The sequence below is a fragment of the Schistocerca americana genome, chromosome 9 (genome assembly GCF_021461395.2).
Source record: "Schistocerca americana isolate TAMUIC-IGC-003095 chromosome 9, iqSchAmer2.1, whole genome shotgun sequence".
Taxonomy (NCBI): Eukaryota; Metazoa; Arthropoda; class Insecta; order Orthoptera; family Acrididae; genus Schistocerca; species Schistocerca americana.
Window position 1 is genome coordinate 60,910,527 of NC_060127.1, and position 22,691 is coordinate 60,933,217.

General features: G+C 43.3%; 1 protein-coding gene across 1 annotated transcript in view; it reads right to left on the reverse strand.

Moving 5' to 3' along the window:
• The window catches only part of LOC124551367 (venom protease-like), a 143,231-nt gene extending 132,159 nt beyond the window's left edge, over window positions 1-11,072 (reverse strand). Inside the window, exons 1-2 of the mRNA XM_047126402.1 lie at window positions 10,996-11,072; window positions 925-1,093 (exon numbers count right to left, since the gene is read on the reverse strand). Coding sequence (XP_046982358.1) covers window positions 925-1,093; window positions 10,996-11,056 — 230 coding nt within the window. The 5' untranslated portion in view covers window positions 11,057-11,072. The remainder of the gene's footprint in view (window positions 1-924; window positions 1,094-10,995) is intronic.
• Between the last annotated feature and the right edge of the window lie 11,619 nt (window positions 11,073-22,691).

Genomic DNA, 22,691 nt, shown 5'->3' on the forward strand with positions numbered 1-22,691 from the left:
AGTGCTGTCAATTCGGCTAAATACCTAGGAATTACAATCATGAGCAACTTAAATTGGAAAGACCTCGTAGATAATATTGTGGGGCAGCCGAAACAAAGACTGCTCTTTGTTGGCAGAACACTTAGAAGTCTCTTTAGAGACGGCCTACATTGCACTTGTCCCTCCTCTGCTGAAATGTTGCTGCGCGGTGTGGGATCCTCTCCAGGTTGAATTGACGGAGGACATCGAAAAAGTGCAAAGAAGGGCAGCCCGTTTCGTGTTATCGCGCAACAGGGATGAGAGTGTCACTGATATGATACGGGAGGTGGGGTGGCAGTCACTGAAACAAAGGCGGTTTTCTTTGCGGCGCGATCTATTTGCAAAATTTCAGTGACCAACTTTCTCTTCCGCTTGCGAAAATATTTTGACACCCAGCTACGTAGGGAGAAATCATCATCATAATAAAATAAGATAAATCAGAGCCTGAACGCAAAGATTTATGTGTTCCTTTTTCCCATGCGCGATTCGAGAGTGGAATGGTAGAGAAGTAGTATTAAAATAGTTCGATGAACCCTCTGCCAGGCATTTAAGTGTGAATTGCAGAGTAACCATGTAGATGTAGATGTAGATGAGTTATAGCTTCGAGCCGTCCTCCGTGTCCAAACTGTACAGTCAGCATTGTCACCCTGTCCTTGATGTGCAATCTTGCATTGATGTGTAGTCAACTTTACACTTCTTCTTGCCATGACAAACATATGGTGTACTGATACACGAAAATCATAACCAGAAATAGCGGAATCAACAAATTATTAAACTGTGACACATGACATAATCTAACCAGACGACTATACAGCTACAGTATTAAACTTGGTTATTGCCCAGTACAGTTACATCACACGTTGAACAGTCTGTACAAGTTTTCGCCTAGCTGTTGTTTCAACTCACCCTACAGTACAGCCCGCAGCGGTGAGGACTATACTTTGCGTGATAAGCGAACCGCCACATACAGTCTTCTCGTCGCTTTGGACGAGGGCTTGATGTGGAAACTGGCACCGCGTGGCGTTTTTGCCATCGACGATGCGATAGAATCCGCGTTCAGGAGCTGCCCATGAGTCTGAAACAAGATGTCACGCTCTGACACAATTCTGTTTAATTCTCGGCTCTTTTCTATCTATATGAGAACTATTGCAAACGCTGGATCTGCAGCTAGGCGAATCCTTCAGACGGAAGGTCCTTTGATTGCCACAACCAGGATTTTCCTCTAATTATAAACATGATTTGCACGCAAACAGTGGTTTCCATCTCTCATGGACTCCGATTTTTATTTTGATACACATCATCTCCCATCAGGGTAATTTGTTTAAGAGACATTGTTTGGCCTGTGACCAAGTGCGTCAGTTGGGATGACACTGGATTTTCACTTAGAATAATGATATGGTGGCAGCATTGCCAGACCAAACACGAGCGCTGCGACATGACGCGGTGCAAGCAGAAATAATACTAAAGGTTCCGTCAACAATGTCCAACATGCTGCAAAGATGGTGTCAACAAACTGGTGTCTCGTTCAGAGAAATGGCAGCATGCACATTCAGGCTATGCAGATACAGTTTATATTTCTGGTAGAACTTAGATATACACTACCGGACTTTAAAATTGCTACACCACGAAGATGGCGTGCTTCAGAGGCGAAATTTAACCGACAGGAAGAAGATGCTGTGATATGCAAGTGATTAGCTTTTCAGAGCGTTCACAGAGGGTTGGCGCCGGTGGCGACATCTACAACGTGCTGACATGAGGAAAGTTTCCAACAGATTTCTCATACACAAACAGCAGTTGACCGGCGTTGCTTGGTGAAACGTTGTGATACCTCGTGTAAGGAGGAGAAATGCGTACCATCATGTTTCCGACTTTGATAAAGGTCGGATTGTAGCCTATCGCGATTGCAGTTTGTCGTATCGCGACATTGCTGCTCGCGTTGGTCGAGATCCAATGACTGTTAGCAGAATATGGAATCGGTGGGTTCAGGAGGGTAATACGGAACACCGTGCTGGATCCCAATGGCCTCGTATCACTAGCAGTCGAGATGACAGGCATCTTATCCGCATGGCTGTAACGGATCGTGCAGCCACGTCTCGATCCTAGAGTCAACAGATGGGGACGTTTTCAAGACAACAACCATCTGCAGGAACAGTTCGACGACGTATGCAGCAGCATGGACTATCAGCTTGGAGACCATGGCTCCGGTTACCCTTGACGCTGCATCACAGACAGGAGCGCGTGCGATGGTGTACTCAACGACGAACCTGGGTGCACGAATGGCAATCCAGGTTCTGTTTACAGCATCATGATGGTCGCATCCGTGTATGGCGACATCGCGGTGAACGCACATTGGAAGCGTGTATTCGTCATCGCCATACTGGAGTATCACCCGGCGTGATGGTATGGGGTGCCATTGGGTACACGTCTCAGTCACCTCTTATTCGCATTGACGGTACTTTGAACAGTGGACGTTACATTTCAGATGTGTTACGATCCGTGGCTCTACCCTTCATCCGATCCCTGCGAACCATACATTTCAGCAGGATAGTGCACGACCGCATGTTGTAGGTCCTGTACGGGCCTTTCTGGATACAGAAAACGTTCGACTGCTGCCCTGGCCAGCACATTCTCCAGATCTCTCACCAATTGAAAACGTCTGGTCAGTGGTGGCCGAGCAACTGGCTCGTCGCAATACGCCAGTCACTACTCTTGATGAACTGTGGTATCGTGTTGAAGCTGCATTTGCAGCTGTACCTGTACACGCCAAGCTCTGTTTGACTCATTGCCCAGGCGGATCAAGGGCGCTATTACGCCCAGAGGTGGTTGTTCTGGGTATTGATTTCTCAGGATCTATGCACCCAAATTACGTGAAAATGTAATCACATGTCAGTTCTAGTGTAATATATTTGTCCAATGAATACTCGTTTATTATCTGCATTTCTTCTTGGTGTAGCAATTTTAATGGCCAGTAGTGTGAAGGACTTCGTGTAAGACGTTTGTTAATTATTAAAACTTGACTATTACCTCATCAAAAGATGCAATTGTGTTTGTAAGAACATCAAATAAGAAAAATACACCCACAGGACCGGTGGATTAGGATATTTACCAACAGACCTCGATTAAAAGGCAGAAAAACAACATTGCTATATTCCAAAATAACCTCACACTCATTCCTGTGCAGTAGTCAGGCCGTGTACGTGTTGTGCTTGAGTGTTGTTTAATTGAGTAAATGCACTGTGTTTGCGAATACCAACAAGCCGCATATGTTCACCTGTGCTTTGATGGCAGTGCCCATGTCGCTGTGACAGAATACCAGAGATGTTTCCCTGATCGACGAACAACCTGTGCCGGGTATTACAAGCATTACGCAATTTGAGAACACTACCCAGTGCACATGTAATATCAGAACGTGTGACTGTCCAGTCAGTTGAGGAAAGGGAAGATATTATTGCAACAGTACGACACAGTCCCACCATCAGTACATGGCGCATTAGCCGTCAACTCGATATTCCGAAAGCGTGAATGTGGTGTACGCTATAGACTGAGGGCTTGTACCCATTCCATGTGCAGCCCATGCAACATCTGCATCCAGGAGTCTCAATAAGCAGGAAACAATTTTGTGACTGTTGGCTGTACACAAATGTTGTTGTTGTTGTGGTCTTCAGTCCTGAGACTGGTTTGATGTAGCTCTCCATGCTACTCTATCCTGTGCAAGCTTCTTCATCTCCCAGAACTTACTGCAACCTACATCCTTTTCAATCTGCTTAGTGTATTCATCTCTTGGTCTCCCCCTATGATTTTTACCCTCCACGCTGCCCTCCAATACTAAATTGGTGATCCCTTGATGCCTCAGAACATGTCCTACCAACCCTTCCCTTCTTCTGGTCAAGTTGTGCCACAAACTTCTCTTCTCCCCAATCCTGTTCAATACTTCCTCATTAGTTATATGATCTACCCATCTAATCTTCAGCATTCTTCTGTAGCACCACATTTCAAAAGCTTCTATTCTCTTCTTGTTCAAACTATTTACCGTCCATGTTTCACTTCCATACATGGCTACACTCCATACAAATACTTTCAGAAGTAACTTCCTGACACTTAAATCTATACTCGATATTAACAAATTTCTCTTCTTCAGAAACGCTTTCCTTGCCATTGCCAGTCTACATGTACACAAATAAGTCATGCAATACACTTCATTAACAGACAATGCTACATTTACACGCAGGGGTGTCATGAACACCCGCAGTTCTTTAATATGGGCGACGAACGACCTACATGAAACTAGGGAAGCAAGATCCTAAGTTAGGTTCTCAGTAAACGTCTGGTGTAGTATGATTGATAAGATGGTGATAGGCCCTGTTTTCCTGCCAAATAGTGTGGCAGCCTCAGGGTACACATATTTCCAGACAGAAGACCTACCAGAACTTTCGAAAGACGCGACATTAGAGCAATGACGGCAAACGCATCTGCAACGCGAAGGATCACCAATTCACTGTATCAGACAAGTATACCAGTATCTGAACAACACATTTCCTCAACGGTGGATTTTTTGTGGTGGGCCCATCAACTGCTTGCCAGATCACTTGACAACCCCATCAGATCTCTGTTTATAGGGCTGGTTAAAGGGAAATGTGTACGATACGACCGCGTCGTCTCAGGCATCATGTCACGGATTGCTCTGTCCGTACCGCCGGACATTCGAGTCCTCCCTTGGGCATGGGTGTGAGTGTTGTTCTGAGCGTAAGTTAGTTTAAGTACTGTTTGCGTCTAGGGACCGATGGCCTCAGCAGCTGGTCCCTTAGAGATTCACACACATGTGAACATTCGTACGCTGCGAAGGTGGATACACGTGAAGAAGTCGTCACTTGCAACTCCGACGCTGTTGCCCACATTTAAGCAAAACACACGCTCCCACGTGTTGACAAGGGCGTTGAATGTGTGGGGAACTCTATGGACACTCCTTGTAGGAGTCCGCCACAGCGCCTACACAGCATTTCAGTAGTAACATTCACGCTTGTCCTCATAAACATACGTTGATATGTGTAGTTTTAAACCTGCTCCAGTTCTATATCGATCGAAAATCAGGCACGTGTCCATAGGACGTTTTTGGTTTATTTTCACATGTATAATCATCTCGCAGTTTATGTGACATTCCTCCTGAATCATCCTCTATACAATATAAACGAAAAATTTTGTTAGCAAAAGTCTGTTAAAATTCTCGAAAGATTTACTTCCAATCTTTACTCAACACGTCTGGAGAGACATAGTTTATATTTGTACTATACGAAGGGGAAAGGTTTTTATCAAAAATCTCGGAAAGTTATTGACCGATTTACTTGAAATTTTTACACAGTATTCCGATAAATGTTCAATCAAGAGAATTCATAATTTAACATCGCTCCCACAAATCTTGAAAAGTTCTTGAACGACTAAATTCAGATTTTTTAGTGTTACTCCGATAAACAGTCACCCAGACATGCTACACGTTTTTAATACATATGGTATATAAGTATATACATACTATACAAATGGGAAATATTGTTACCAATATTATCGAAAAATCCTTCACCAATTTATACATACTATGTAAAAGAGAAATGTTGTTGGCAAACTCTAGAAAAATTCTTGCGACTTACTTCAGATTTTTACACCACAAACTAACAAATATATGGATGCACGTAGTCTATATCCTTTTAAACACATATAATACATAAACCTGAATATCATATAGTAGAAGGATGTCATTATCAAAAATCTAAAAAAGGTCTTTGACGATATACTCAAAGTTTTACAAGATACATAAGTCTGTCCAAACGATTATTATGGTATCTTGTAAAACTTCACTACTGCCAAATGCATTGAGGTTGACGGACATCATTTTGAGCATTTAGTGCGTTAATGTGGTATTTACAGGTAATCACTCTGTAACAGCATGCGTTCTCAGAAATGATAAGTTCACAAGGGTACATGTATCACATTGGAACAACCGAAATAAAATGTTCAAACGTACCTACGTTCTGTATTTTAATTTAAAAAACATACCTGTTACCAACTTTTCGTCTATCTTGAAGGGGGAAACCAGATGGCGCTATGGTTGGCCCGCTAGATGGCGCTGCCATAGGTCAAACGGATATCAACTGCGTTTTTTTAAATAGGAACCCCCCATTTTTGATTACATATTCGTGTAGTACGTAAAGAAATATGAATGCTTTAGTTGGAACACTTTTTTTGCTTTGTGATAGATGGCGCTGTAATAGTCACAAACATATGGCTCAACAACAGTTGGTAACAGCTAGGTTTTTTAAATTAAAATACAGAACGTAGGTACCTTTGAACATTTTATTTCGGTTGTTCCAATGTGATAAATGTACGTTTGTGAATTTATCATTTCTGAGAACGCATACTGTTACAGCGCGATTACCTGTAAATACCACATTAATGCAATAAATGCTCAAAATGATGTCCGTCAACCTCAATGCATTTGGCAATACGTGTAACGACATTCCTCTCAACAGCGAGTAGTTCGCATTCCGTAATGTTCGCACACGCATTGACAATGCGCTAACGCATGTTATCAGGCGTTCTCGGTGGATCACGATAGCAAATATCCTTCAACTTTCCCCACAGAAAGAAATCCGGGGACGTCAGATCCGGTGAACGTGCGGGACATGGTATGGTGCTCCGACGACCAATCCACCTGTCATGAAATATGCTATTCAATACCGTTTCAACCGCATGCGAGCTATGTGCCGACCTTACATCATGTTGGAAGTACATCTCCATTCTGTCATGCAGTGAAACATCTTGTAGTAACATCGGTAGAACATTACGTACGAAATCAGCATACATTGCACCATTTAGATTGCCATCGATAAAAGTGCCCATTATCCTTCCTCCCATAAGGCCGCATCATACATTAACCAGCCAAGGTCGCTGATGTTCCACTTGTCGCAGCCCAATAGTGCATATTATGCTGGTTTACGTTACCGCTGTTGGTGAATGACGCTTCGTCGCTAAATAGAACGCGTGCAAAAAATCTGCCATCGTCCCGTAATTTCATTTGTGCCCAGTGGCAGAACTGTACACGAAGTTCAAAGTCGTCGCCATGCAATACTTGGTGCATAGAAATATGGTAGGGTGCAATCGATGTTGATGTAGCATACTCAACACCGACGTTTTCGAGATTCCGGAATCTCGCGCAATTTGTCTGCTACTGATGTGCGGATTAGCCGCGAAAGCAGCTAAAACACCTACTTGGGCATCATCATTTGTTGCACGTCGTGGTTGACGTTTCAGATGTGGCTGAACACTTCCTGTTTCCTTAAATAACGTAACTATCCGACGTACGGTCCGGGCACTTGGATGATGTCGTCCAGGATACTGAGCAGTATACATAGCACACGCCCGTTGGGCATTTTGATCACAATAGTCATACATCAACACGATATCGACCTTTTCCGCAATTGGTAAACGGTCCATTTTAAGTCGGGTAATGTATCACGAAGCAAATACCGTCAGCACTGGGGGAATATTACGTGATACCACGTGCTTATACGTTTGTGACTATTACAGCGCCATCTATTACATAGCGAAAAATAGGGTCCAACTAAAACATTGATATTCCTTTACGTACTCCACGAATATGTAATAAAAATGGGGGTTTGTATTAAAGAAAAAACCGCAACTGATATCCGTTTGACCAATGGCAGCGCCATGTAGCGGGCCAACCGTAGCGCCATCTGGTTTCCACCTTCAAGCTACACAAGTTTCGTTCTTCGTAGTTTTTTCGTTTGACGCTTATTTCGTGAGATATTTGGCGCGGTCACGATCAATGGAACGCCCTGTGTATAATCTATAAAAAATCTATATCACTAAATGAGGGAAAGCCATATTTTATCTTTGCTACCATAAACCTGGCGTTCTACGGATCGGAGCATGGAATGTCAGATCCCTTAATCGAGCAGGTAGGTTAGAAAATTTAAAAAGGGAAATGGATAGGTTAAAGATAGATATAGTAGGAATTAGTGAAGTTCGGAGGCGGGAGGAACAAGACTTTTGGTCAGGCGAATACAGGGTTATAAATAGAAAATCAAATAGGGGTAACGCAGGAGTCGGTTTAATAATGAATAAAAAAATAGGAGTGCGGTTAAGCTACTACAAACAGCATAGTGAACGCCTTTTGTGACCAAGATAGACACGAAGCCCACGCCTACTACAGTAGTACAATGTCCAACTAACTCTGCAGATGACGAAGAAATTGAAGAAATGTATGAGGAAATAAAAGAAATTATTCAGATAGTGAAGGGAGACGAAAATTTAACAGTCATGGGTAACTGGAATTCTGTAGTAGGAAAAGGGAGAGAAGGAAACGTAGTAGGTGAATATGGATTGAGGCTAAGAAATGAAAGAGGAAGCCGCCTGGCAAAATTTTGCACAGAGCACAACTTAATCATAGCTAACACTTGGTTCAAGAATCATAAAGGAAGGTTGTATACATGGAAGAACCCTGGAGATACTGACAGGTTTCAGATAGATTATATAATGGTAAGACAGAGATTTAGGAACCAGGTTTTAAATTGTAACACATTTCCAGGGGCAGATGTGGACTCTGACCACATTCTATTGCTTATGAACTGTAGATTAAAACTGAAGAAACTGCAAAAAGGTGGGAATTTAAGGAGATGGGACCTGGATAAACTGAAAGAACCAGAGGTTGTACAGAGGTTCTGGGAGAGCATAAGGGAACAATTGACAGGAATTGGGGGAAAGAAATACAGCAGAAGAAGAATGGGTAGCTTTGAGAGATGAAGTAGTGGAGGCAGCAGAGGATCAAGTAGGTAATAAGACGAGGGCTAGTAGAAATCCTTGGGTAACAGAAGAAATACTGAATTTAATTGATGAAAGGAGAAAATATAAAAATGCAGTAAATGAAGCAGGCAAAAAGGAATACAAACGTCTCAAAAATGAGATCGATAGGAAGTGCAAAACCGTTAAGCAGGGATGGCTAGAGGACAAATGTAAGGATGTAGAGGCTTATCTCACTCGGGGTAAGATAGATACTGCCTACAGGAAAATTAAAGAGTCCTTTGGAGAAAAGAGAACCACTTGTATGAATACCACGAGCTCAGAGGAAACCCAGTTCTAAGCAAAGAAGAGAAAGCAGAAAGGTGGAAGGAGTATAGAGAGGGTCTATACAAGGCCGATGTACTTGAGGACAATATTATGGAAGTGGAAGAGGCTGTAGATGAAGATGAAATGGGAGATACGATACTGCGTGAAGAGTTTGACAGAGCACTGAAAGACCTGAGTCGAAACAAGGCCCCCGGAGTAGACAACATTCCATTAGAACTACTGACGGCCTTGGGAGAGCCAGTCCTGACAAAACTCTAACATCTGGTGAGCAAGATGTATGAGACGGCGAAATGTCCTCAGACTTCAAGAAGAATATAATAATTCCAATCCCAAAGAAAGCAGGAGCTGACAGAAGTGAAAAATTACCGCACTATCAGTTTAATAAGTCACGGATGCAAAGTACTAACGCGAATTCTTTACAGACGAATGGAAAACTGGCAGAAGCCGACCTCGGGGAAGATCAGTTTGGATTCCGTAGAAATGTTGGAACACGTGAGGCAATACTGACCCTACGACTTATCTTAGAAAATAGATTAAGGAAAGGCAAACCTACGTTTCTAGCATTTGTGGACTTAGAGAAAGCTTTTGACAATGTTGACTGGAATACTCTCTTTCAAATTCTAAAGGTGGGAGAGGTAAAATACAGGGAGCGAAAGGCTATTTACAATTTGTACAGAAACGAGATGGTAGTTATAAGAGCCGAGGGGCACGAAACGGAAGCAGCGGTTGGCAAGGGAGTGAGACAGGGTTGTAGCCTCTCCCCGATGTTATTCAATCTGTATATTGAGCAAGCAGTGAAGGAAACAAAAGAAAATTCGGAGTAGGTATTAAAATCCATGGAGAAGAAATAAAAACTTTGAGGTGCGCCGAATTCTGTCAGAGTCAGCAAATGACTTGGAAGAGCAGTTGAACGGAATGGACAATGTCTTCAAAGGAGGATATAAGATGAACATCAACAAAAGCAAAACGAGGATAATGGAATGTAGTCGAATTAAGTCGGGTGATGCTGAGGGAATTAGATTAGGAAATGAGGCACTTAAAGTAGTATAGGAGTGTTACTATTTGGGGAGCAAAATAACTGATGATGGTCGAAGTAGAGAGGATATAAAATGTAGACTGCCAATGGCTAGGAAAGCGTTTCTGAAGAAGAGAAATTTGTTAACATCGAGTATCGATTTAAGTGTCAGGAAGTCGTTTCTGAAAGTATTTGTATGGAGTGTAGCCATGCATGGAAGTGAAACATGGACGATAACTAGTTTGGACAAGAAGAGAATAGAAGCTTTCGAAATGTGGTGCTACAGAAGAATGCTGAAGATTAGATGTGTAGATCATATAACTAATGAGAAGGTACAGAATAGGATTGGGGAGAAGAGGTTTGTGGCACAACTTGATTAGAAGAAGGGATCGGTTGGTAGGACATGTTCTGAGGCATCAAGGGATCACCAATTTGGTATTGGAGGGCAGCGTGGAGGGTAAAAATCGTAGAGGGAGACCAGGAGATGAATACACTAAGCAGATTAAGAAGGATGTAGGTTGCAGTAGGTACTGTGAGATGAAGAAACTTGCACAGGATAGAGTAGCATGGAGAGCTGCATCAAACCAGTCTCAGGACTGAAGACCACAACACCAACAAGAAGATAGAATTCAGCAACGAAGAGATGTCTCGGAGGACAGATAATGGAGGTAGGCCGTTACAAAGTAGTCAGAAGAAATGAACAGAAATTAAATGATACAGTGATTAACGCTTGGCAGTGGAAACGAACCATAAAAATTTCTAGTTAACCAATTAGTCGTTTTGCACGTATCAGTGAGAAATGTAATATTTGCTAGAAGTAAACTCACCCCCGTTCGCCATAACTACGAACAGAGTAGATACCAAAGAGTATACGACGCGCACATCCATGGCTGCTGCTACGACTGCCCGCCAGTTACTGTGATCACGGCACACCGCCTCGCCTTATATATATCTCCACTGCAACCCGCGTGGCGGACCGTACTTAGCAGCTCATTACAAGTTTGTCGCGTATGCCTTACGAAGACAGTGCTTCTGTCTGTACAAACTGCCATAGTTACTATTTCCCAGAAAGGGAGAGTTTGTAAGAAATCTAAAATTATTTAATCTCTAATCTGTCTGCACGAGTTAAAAATACATCGCAGACGTATGCTATCAATTAATTTTGTAATTCTGAGGGCGAAATAGTTGATTAAATTGGTAAGTTTCCCTGTTCTTATTCAGTAGTATCGTATGCTTTTACGCACCATATATCCAAGAAAATTTGCTCCGAGTAATAAGAGCTATATGGTGGCAGCCTTTGTCCACGACTGTCGTGCAATAGCGTTTCCCCCTAGTGTTAGGTTGGTGCCTAAGTTAGTTGCGCTTTAGTTTTGCATATTGGTATTCCGGCTGCTATTGGTTTATTTATCGATTCTGATTTTTTATTTCTAGTTCACTGTTGCTATTAAAACATCCCATTTGAAAAATTTACAAATGACAGTGCTGGTAAACCTCTACGTTATTTGTTTTTCAAGCAGCTGAGCAAAACTGAACGTCTCAGACATTTCTCTCTTTACTTATTCTGATCAAGAGTAAACTGACAAACAATTATTTTTTAATTTAAATTTTTTTCTTTAGCGCAACGCAATGTGACTTTCAATAGTCCCTACAAAAGAGTGGCCCTGACTAACAATAACCTATACCTTTCATGAATCACTTACCTCACAAAAATCGTCGTTATTCAAACTACTACAGTACAGCGAGCGTCAATACTGCCAGCTGAATAAAAGAGTCTAACTACTGACGTCACTAACTACTGATAGGCACAGTTAGCAAATGAAATATTTTGATAGAGAACAAACAATGTATTTACCTTAATAGTGTTCAAAAGACATAATGTGTATATCAGTTCATGGCATCCAGTCTTACAAATTTCCTTTTTCTGGCGGACACACGTCCAGATCGTCCGCTCTCAAAATTCTGCCATCTCTCTCCCCACATCCACAACTGCTGGCGACTCACCTCCAACTGCGCAACGCTACGTGCTGTTCACGTCCAACTGCCCAACACTACAATAGCGAAAATTCCAACAATGCAAACCAGCCACAGACTGCATACAGCACAGACAGTGATTTTCATAGAGAGTGCTACGTGGAGTTATCAAAATAAAAACCTAAACAGCCTGCTTACACTACTTTGAGTTAAAATGCTGTCATTTTGTCATTCGGAGATAGTGAGTGGAGCTGTAGACGCTAGAAAATGGAGTGTCTAACAAAGAAATCGGAACACTTCCGACATATTCTTCTGTTTCACTTCAGTAGGAGGGTGACAGCAGCGGAGGCAGCCAGAAAAATTTGCGTTGTTTGTTAGGATAATGCCGTTGGACAGAGCATCGGAAGAAAGTGGTTTTCCCGTTTTAAGAATGATCGTTTCGACATTAGTTACTCTCCAAGTTCAAGAAGACCTTTGGGGTTTGATGAAGATCATTTAAACGCATTACTCCTCAATGATTCACGTCAGCGTACTCGAGAACTGGGAGATATGATGAACTGTGATCGATCTACCATCTTCCGACATTTGCAAACAACGGGGAAAGTTCAGTATTGCAAACCAAAATCACAAAAACCAGCCGATCGCCACATATTAGTCCATGCTTGCTAGTCTCAATTGGCTTGTGAACAACACCGACCATTCATATACTGTGTCGTTACTGGTGGCGAGAAACGGTGTCTTCATGTGTGGTGTACTACGAATTGCATCCCCGACGTGTAACCATCACTGCTGACATGTACACTACTGGCCATTAAAATTGCTACACCATGAAGAAATGCAGTTGATAAACGCGTATTCATTGGACAAATATATTATACTAGAACTGACATGTGATTACGTTTTCACGCAATTTGGGTGCATAGATCCTGAGAAATCAGTACCCAGAACAACCACCTCTGGCCCTAATAACGGCCTTGATACGCCTGGGCGTTGAGTCAAACAGAGCTTGGATGGCGTGTACAAGTACAACTGCCCATGCAGCTTCAACACGATACCACATGTCATCAAGAATAGTGACTGGCGTATTGTGACGAGCCAGTTTCTCGGCCATCATTGACGTTTTCAGTTGGTGAGAGATCTGGAGAATGAGCTGGCCAGGGCAGCAGTTGAACATTTTCTGTATCCAGAAAGGCCCGTACAGGACCTGCAACACGCGGTCGTGCATTATCCTGCTGAAATGTAGGCTTTCGCAGGGATCGAATGAAGGGTAGAGCCACGGGTCATAACACACCTTAAATGTAACGTCCACTGCTCAAAGTGCCGTCAATGCGAACAAGAGGTGACTGACACGAGTAACCAATGGCACCCCATACCTTCACGCCGGGTGGTACGCCAGTATGGCGATGACGAATACACGCTTCCAATGTGCGTTGACAGCGATGTCGCCAAGCACGGATGCGACCATCATGATGCTATAAACAGAACCTGGATTCTACCGAAAAAATGACGTTTTACCATCCGTGCATCCAGGTTCGTCGTCGAGTACACAATCGCAGGCGCTCCTGTCTGTGATGCAGCGTCAAGGGTAACCGCAGCCATGGCCTCCGAGCTGATAGTCCATACTGCTGTAAACGTCGTCCAACTGTTCGTACAGATGGTTGTTGTCTTGCGAACGTCCCCATCTGTTGACTCAGGGATCGAGACGTGGCTGCACGATCCGTTACAGCCGTGCGGATAAGATGCCTGTCATCTGGACTGCTAGTGATACGAGGCCGTTGGGATCCAGCACGGCGTTCCGTATTACACTCCTGAACCCACCGATTCCGTATTCTGCTAACAATCACTGGATCTCGACCGACGCGAGCAGCAACTTGATGGTACGCATTTCTCCTCCTTACACGAGGCATCACAACAACGTTTCACCAGGCAACGCCGGTCAACCGCTGTTTGTGTATGACAAATCGGTTGGAAACTTTCCTCATGTCAGCACGTTGTAGCTGTCGCCACCGGCGCCAATCTTGTGTGAATGCTCTGAAAAGCTAATCATTTGTATATCACAAAATCTTCTTCCTCTCGGTTAAATTTCGCGTCTGTAGCACATGATCTTCGTGGTGTAGCAATTTTAATTGCCAGTGGTGTATTGTCACCAACTGCGACGTCTTGCACAAGAACAACGGCAAGGAAGACTGCGAGAAGTGATGCTACTCCAAGATAACGCCCGCCCACATTCTGTTAGACTGACAAAAAACGCTATATGGGAGTTGGGTTGCGAAGTCATTACGCACCCACCTCATTCACCTGATCGTAAGCCCTGAGATTTTCGCCTTCTCTGGTCTCTGCTGAGAAACTTTCACGTAACTTCTTTTCCAGATGAAAATGCGCTTGGAACATGTTTGGACGAGTCTTCGCCTTAAGACCACGTGATTTTTACGGTCGCGGAATCTAAAGTTAACATAGCTTGCCAGACTGTTGTCAATAGTGAATGAGAATACATTATTGATGCGTGAAATGAGTGTTATATGTACTTCTTGTGTTTATTAAACTTACGAAAAAACACTACGAACTTACGCTCCAAACTAACATATTCGGCATTATCTTAACAATCGACGCTAGAAAATCTCTGAGTGTTTTTCTCTACTTAAAAGTACATCTTGTCCCTGTTAAAAGGGGAATCTGACATAGATGCGAAATTAAACCTTCCCCTGTCCTGAAAACTTGGCTCCGACGACCGTATTCCGTTTGCCAAAACCTCTGCAGGCTATTTCTTCCGTTGACTTCTTTTCCACTTCACTTACACACTGTCTCCTACTGCCCTAAATACATGAGCTTATTATCAGTTGGTTTTGTAACTTAGTCCTTAATTTGTACCGCTTCCTTGTGATATCTGAATTGTATGTACATTATTTTAACATAACTGCATCGGATTTTTAGCACTCTGTCTTCAGACCACAAGTGACCCATCGGGACCATCCGACCGCCGTGTCGTCCTGAGCTGAGGATGCGGATAGGAGGGGCGTACGGTTCAAATGGTTCTGAGCACAATGGGACTTGACAACTGAGGTCATCAGTCCCCTAGAACATAGAACTATTTAAACGTAACTAAGGACATCACACACATCCATGCCCGAGGCAGGATTAGAACCCGCTACCGTAGCGGTCGCGCGGTTCCAGGCTGAAGCGCCTACAACCACTCGGCCACATCGGCCTGCGGGCGTGTGGTCAGCACACCGCTCACCCGGCCGGTATGATGTTTTTTTGTGACCGAAGCCGCTACTGTTCGGTCGAATAGCTCATCAATTGGCATCACGAGGCTGAGTGCATCCCGAAAAATGGCAACAGCGCATGGCGGCTCGGATGGTCACCCATCCAAGTGTCGGCCACGCACGACAGCGCTTAACTTCGGTGATCTGATGGGAACCGGAGTATTCACTGCCGCAAGGCCGTTGCTCATCCGATTTTTAGGGCTACCTTAAAACTTCCTGTACTGCGTTCTTTCATTCGACACTGTTGTTTGTGTGAACGACTGGCAGACTTCCATCAGTAAGTAGCATGGGGGCGCTTGAGATATATTCCAGTGACACATGTTTCTTCTTCGACTCTCCAGTTTATGAAGCTGAACATTTCGTCTAGAAATGCTGAGAATAATTCTTGCAATATGGAATTCTTCACCTGACTAGGCCGGCCGCGGTGGTCTAGCGGTTCTAGGCGCGCAGTCCGGAATCGCGCGACTGCTACGGTCGCAGGTTCGAATCCTGCCTCGGGCATGGATGTGTGTGATGTCCTTAGGTTAGTTAGGTTTAAGTAGTTCTAAGTTCTGGGGGACTGATGACCACAGATGTTAAGTCCCATAGTGCTCAGAACCATTCACCTGACTAGTTTTCACCTCTCAATTTCTTCCTGATCTTATCTGCATCTATATAAACATGATTACTCTCCAGTTCACAATTAAGTGCCTGGCAGAAGGTTCATCGAGCGACCTTCAAGCTATTTCCACCCCCGAACACAGAGCTGGAAAAACGAAAACAAATCTTTCCGTGCAGGCTCTGATTTCTCTTAAGTAATTATGATAATAATTTCTCCCTGTGTAGGTAGGCACCAACAAAATATTCTCACACTCTGAGGAGAAAGTTATTCATGAAATTTTAATAAGAACATTCTGCCGCAAGGAAAAAAGTCGTTTGTTTTAGTGATTACCACTTCAATTCGTGTATCATGTCAGTGGTACTCTCTCTCTCCTATTTCGAGATAGTTCAAAATGAGCTGTCCCCCGTTGAAATTTTTCGATGTCGTCTGTCGATTCTCTCTCATGTGGATCCCACAGGGCACAGTAGTACTCAGCAAGAGTACGTATAAGCCTGACGTAAGCAGTCTCTTTAGAATACCTGTTTCACTTCCTAACCGTTCTGCCAATGAATCGTAGTCCACTACATTATCTATGTGATCGTAATTGTAATACCTATGTATTTAGTTGAATTTACAGCCGTTGGGTTTGTGTTATTTGTCGTTTAACAGAAATGTAGCGAATTCCTTTTAGTACTCATGTGAACAAGTTCACAATTTTCGTTATTTAGAGTAACTGACGCTTTTCGCACCATAAAGATATCTTGTCTAAATCGTTTTACGATTTGTTTTGATCATCTGATGTCTTTATAAGACGGTAAATGACAGCATCAGCCCCAACCGATCTTAGAAGGCCGCTCAGATTGTCTCCTAAATCGTTTATGTAGACCAGCAACAGCAGAGGCCTTATAGCACTTCCTCAGAGAACGCCGGATATCACTTCTGTTTTGCTCGATGACTTTCCGTCAGTTATTACGAACTGTGACCTTCCGTACAGGAAATCATGAATCCAGTCGCACAACCGAGACTGAACTCCATGGGCACGCAAAAATTTTATTAGAAGTCGCTTGTGAGGTACGGTGTGAAAAGCGTTCTACAAATGTAGAAATACGGAATCAATTTGAAATCCCTTGTCGGTAGCACTCACTACTTCGTGAGAGTAAAGAGGTAGATGTGTTTCACAAGAACGATATGTTCTGAATCCGTGTTGGCCGTTTGTCAATAAATCGATTCCTTTGAGCTAACCCATAGTGGTCTAACACAGCATACGTATGTTCAGAAATCCTACTGCTAATCGACGTTGTCTGTAATTCAGTTGATTGCTCCTATTTTACTTTCTCATCCTCATTCCTCAGAAAGTTTCGTGGATGTAGAACCTGAAGTGTACAACTTTCAGTATGTTAATATCGCTTGCAGGCCAGCCGCTGCAGCTGAGCGGTTCTAGGCGCTTCAGTCCGGAACCGCGCTGCTGCTACGGTCGTAGTTTCGAATTCTGCCTCGGACATGGATGTGTGTGATGTCCTTAAGTTAGTTAGGTATAAGTAGTTCTAAGTCTAGGGGATTGATGACCTCAGATGTTAAGTCCCACAGTGCTTAAGCCATTTGAACCATTTTATCGCTTGCAAAAATAACGTCTTCCTCAAGCGTTGTCAGCACAGGTTTAGTTTGGATCGAGTCGAAAACCTCTCAAAATCTATGACTCCGTGACAGCAGTTCTGAAAACAAATTTTACTTCGGAAGATCTGTTATAATGATCATGAACAACGAAGACAAATCTCGATGATAACAAAGAAGAAATTCTAGAGTGAAATGAAGAAAGGCAGATCGTGCCCATTCCATGCCCTTAGAGTTAATCCAAAGTGGCTGTTTACGTCAAGTGTAGACATTCTAATTTCATTCTTTTCTTGTGGGCAACCAAGAACTTACATGAAACTCACGCTACAGTACGGGCCTACCGCCCCTACCTTCTACAGGTAAAATTATCACTTGAATCTTGCTTAATTGCTCATAAGCTACACTATAAATAATATTTCCATGTCACAGTGCAGCTCCCCTACTTCAACAGGTAGAACTTGAATGATTTTCTGTGGAAGACTGTTCCACGAAGAATGCGGAGAAAAGGAATCTTTCCCTTCGTAGTCTTGGATGAGTTGGAGAAAGCTTTTGATTAAGTTCTGAAACGTACTACGGGCTGAGAAGCGACAGTTTGAATGTCCATACCGTTCGTTCGAACAGCGTCTTCATGACGGCGTGACTAGGCGCTACGGCAGGGCCGGCCAGAAATTCTGCACGCGTGCGGTGCTCCTGCACATGTGCAGCTTCCGGGTCACAGCGTGCACGCCGCAGCCGTCAGCGTTCATGTAGTGCATGTTTCTACGCACAGATGTCGCTTTGTCCACTTGCTGGGATACTCTGTACCGGCGCGTTCTAGTGCTCTTTCCACAGCTTGCAAGCCAACCATGGGAAGGTATTTCGCGTATTAAACATTTAAGTTACTGTCACAGTCTACTCATTGAGACGTCTACTTTTATGTTAACAGTTTAACCCAGTAAAACAAGTAATACAATTAACAACCCTGGGTTTTTATTAAGGCAGCTTGACTGACGGCACGTAAATACGAGTAATGTTTTTGATCTAGTATTTAAGAAAGAGAGCACTTAGCGACTTCCAACGAACCTTATTCATGATTTCAAATAACTTTAAACTAATGCAAGGTTTCGTATAACTAATTCTCGGTGCCCTCAGTTACACCCACATAATTTGTCTCACTGACCTCTGAGCAGAATGATAACCGCAGACCTCTCGATGATCACCTGTTATTTCAATACCATCATTGCTACATCTTTCATCAGCTCCGTCTGAAATCTGCATAATAACCGACAATTAGATGAACGTTACGTTTTATCGACTTCAGCTGAGCGTAGCCCTTCACACATTAAAAAAAACCCTAAATGTAAGTATACATTGGAACAATCGGTTTAATGACCAACTTTCCTGATAATAATGTAACATGGAGCAGAATGAGGCATTAATGCACAGTTAGTATACAATAATTTTTAATTACGAAGGGAATAAATCCAAACACTTTTATCACTGGTCATGAGAAATGATAATCGAGTTGATGTGTCTCATCCATTTTCTTAAGGACATTTAAATTTGCTTGCAGTTCTTCACTCTTGAGTACACTACGCTCGTCTTTGTGATATGTATTGTAGTGTCTTTCAATTGAAAACTTACGCTGGCCGCCTATTATTCGGCGGCATAGCAAACGCTGTGAGTTTTCACCAACGGCTCCAAAAAAGAATTGCAGTTCCCAGTCATTTTTAAACGACTGGGAACATAGATCTCCCGTCCTTTGCTTTTTCACAGTACCTGCCATTTCTCAGTACTTCTCTGTTAAGGTTACGGTCACCAGGGGTAAACGAGACTGGGTATGTTGCGCTCTTGCTTGTACCACATAAACAGGGAAGTGGAGCCTCCGCCGTTCATTTAGGACACATGTCTAATAACAGATGTCGCTGTGGCACACGTGCGCACATGTGCAGCACTTCCGCACGTCTGCACACTGTGCAGCGTTTGGCAGGCCCTGAACTACTGCCACACTGATCAAGTATGACTTTTTTTCTTTGTGCTACGCCTATTTTCGTTGCATAAGATGATAAAATGAACTTCGTGTAACTTAGGCCCTATAGGAACAAAGGAATCTGTGCCCCTGGGACACAAGGTCCTCATTTCTTATTGTTTTCAATTATTCCCTTTTGAGAGAGCGATTGAACTTGAGTAGTCATGATTTCTTCTTCTTTCTTCGTTATTCCCAAATTCTCTTCATACGTTCTCTCTTGCGTTCTTCCGACCATCTTTCTCCCGTTCTGTTCTCCGTAACTTCTTGTTTAAGTATGTTTTTCTGTATGATGTTTCTAAACTGTTCTCTATTGTTTATGTTGTCTTGTGTGATCACCAGTTCTTTAATGTCTTCTTCTGCTTCAGTGATCCACTCTGTCTTGATTTTGCTCTTGTTTACTATCTCAAAGATTTGTCTTGTGAGCCTGCTATTATTCATCCTGCTGATATGTCCATAAAATTTCATCCTTCTCTTTCCAGTGGTGTCTATTATCGTTTCTATGTCTTTGTAAATCTCTCTAGTTGGTCTCTTCATTTAAATTCCTTCCCGAAACACTGGTCCATATATTTTCCTCAGAATTTTTCTTTCCTGCTTTTCAATCTCTCTGATGTTAGTATATGAATCACTGTAGTTTCTGCAGCATAAAGTCCTTTTGGTAGGACTAGTGTGTTGTAATGCCTTAGTTTATCATTGACAGAAATATATTTCCTATTATAGTGATTCCATTTGAGCTTACACGCTTTTTGTAATCTGGAGATTCTGTCTTTATTGGCTACTGAGTTCAGTCCTAATGGTTGGATTATCTCTCCCAGATATCTGAAGTGGCCAACTCGTGCCACTTTCCCGTATTGAGTAGTAATGGGAAGATTATCTACAGGTTTGTTTTCCATGTACTGTGTTTTCTCGTAGGAGATTTGTAGCCCAGTTTTCTGTGTGATTTCGTGTAGTTTTTTCACCCTAATTCTCTGCTCTTTTTTAATCCCAAGCTGAATTCCTTTTATTTCCTTTTCCCATGTCCTCACAATTTTTTCCAGAACCATGTTAAACAGAAGGGGGCACATTCCATCTCCCTGGCGAACACCAATATGGATATGAAATGCTTCTGATGTTTCTCCCATGAATTTAACTTTGGAGGTTGTATCTGTTAATGTCTGTTGAATAATTGAACTTGTTTTCCTGTCAATCCTGAACTCCTGTAAGGTGTGAAATAATGCCTATCTATTGAATCATAAGCCTTTTTAAAATCGACAAAAGTTACCACAATATTTCTAAATTTTCTCATTTGCAAAATTGTTTTTAAGTTCAGTATCTGTTCGATGCAAGATAGACCTTTGCGAAACCCTGCGCGATACTCCCCTACTAACTGGCCCGCTTGTTCCTCTAGTCTGTTCAACAGGGTCACAAGGTCCTCATTTACTTTTAATAAAAAAAAAATGAATACACTGCCACTTTTAGACGTTTCCTATTGACTGAAGATTCTTTATTGCAGCAGTGCATATGGAGTACGTGAAATGATTACATTTACAGATCAGTAGCACAAGCGGTTCTGAGTTTCTCAGTATCGACCCACGCTGAAGCACCCATACTAGAAAGTGGTGTAGCCTCCACAATGGCAATGCAGGCGCTGACTCTGGCATCGAGTCGATCGTACAGATGGCGAATACTGTCCTGGTATACGTTATACCACACTTGGTCGACCTGTATTTCGGTAAGTGTTCTTGTTGATGAGTCCACGAGTCGCTTCTCGTCCAAAGGTATTCAACACGCGCTCGACTGAAGACAAGTGCGGAGATCATGCTGGACATGGAAGTTCTTGCACGTTTTGCAGAGCACTAACTGAGCGAGCGTTATTCTGTTGGAGCAATACATCACCTTCCTGTCGCAAGAACGGCAAAAGAACGGTTCTGACAACATTCAGCATATACCGACCGCTAGTTGGCATCCCCTCCAGGTACACTGAAGGTATGCGAACATTGTAGCTTATCACACCCCAGACCATAAGGCCTCAGGTCGGACCAGTGCGTCTTGGGCACTCTGCGAGGCAGTGCTTACCAGGTCTACCTCGTTTCCACAAACGCCCATCTCTTAAGTGCAGGCAGAATCTGCTTTCATCGCTGCGGAGCTATCGATCTTCCAAGTGATCCTCTGAAGGCACCAGTCGAGCCGTGCACGTCGATGCTGTGATGTGAGTGGAAGAAGAGCTGGAGGTGTGTGCGTGCCCGTAGCCCCGCTGCTACTAACCAGATCGCAACAGTTTATGGGCCCACGATCTGTCACTGTTGCCCTTAGAATACAACTATCTCGACTGGCGTCTGTGCCGCGTGGACGTCCAGAACCTCGTCTACAGGTATGAGAAAACGCAGCACGTCCAACTTGTGTGGCTATTCTCGGAAAAGACCATTCACGCACTCGGAACACCGCAGTTTGATCCCTTTCAGACTCGCCCAGCTGGCTTTAGGAAGCACAGAGCATCTCCATGACATAGTTGCTGCTTGCTTCACACGTTCGTTTCTGGCTGTGAGCATTCCCTGTTAAATGGTAGACACAAATGGCGCCCTCGTAGGTATGCCGCTACGCTACCTGTCGGCCGGCGACGTTGAAACCATTATCACTACATCCACTGTCCCCCATGTGGCATACGCCGTCACCGGATCGAAATCGAAGTCGATCAGTTGTAGGATTTTGGAACACGTATTACGTTCGAGTATAATGACTTTTTTGGAGACTAGAAATCTACTCTGTAGGAGCAGCATGGGTTTCGAAAAAGACGATCGTGCGAAACCCAGCTCACACTATTCGTCCACGAGACTCAGAGGGCCATAGACACGGGTTCCCAGGTAGATGCCATGTTTCTTGACTTCCGCAAGGTGTTCGATACAGTTCCCCAAAGTCGTTCAACGAACAACGTAAGAGCGTGTGGACTATCAGACCAATTGTGCGATTGGATAGAAGAGTTCCTAGATAACGGAACGCAGCATGTCATTCACAATGGAGAGATGTCTTCCGAAATAAGAGTGATTTCAGGTGTGCCACAGGGGAGTGTCGTAGCACCGTTGCTATTCACAGTATACATAAATGACCTTGTGGATG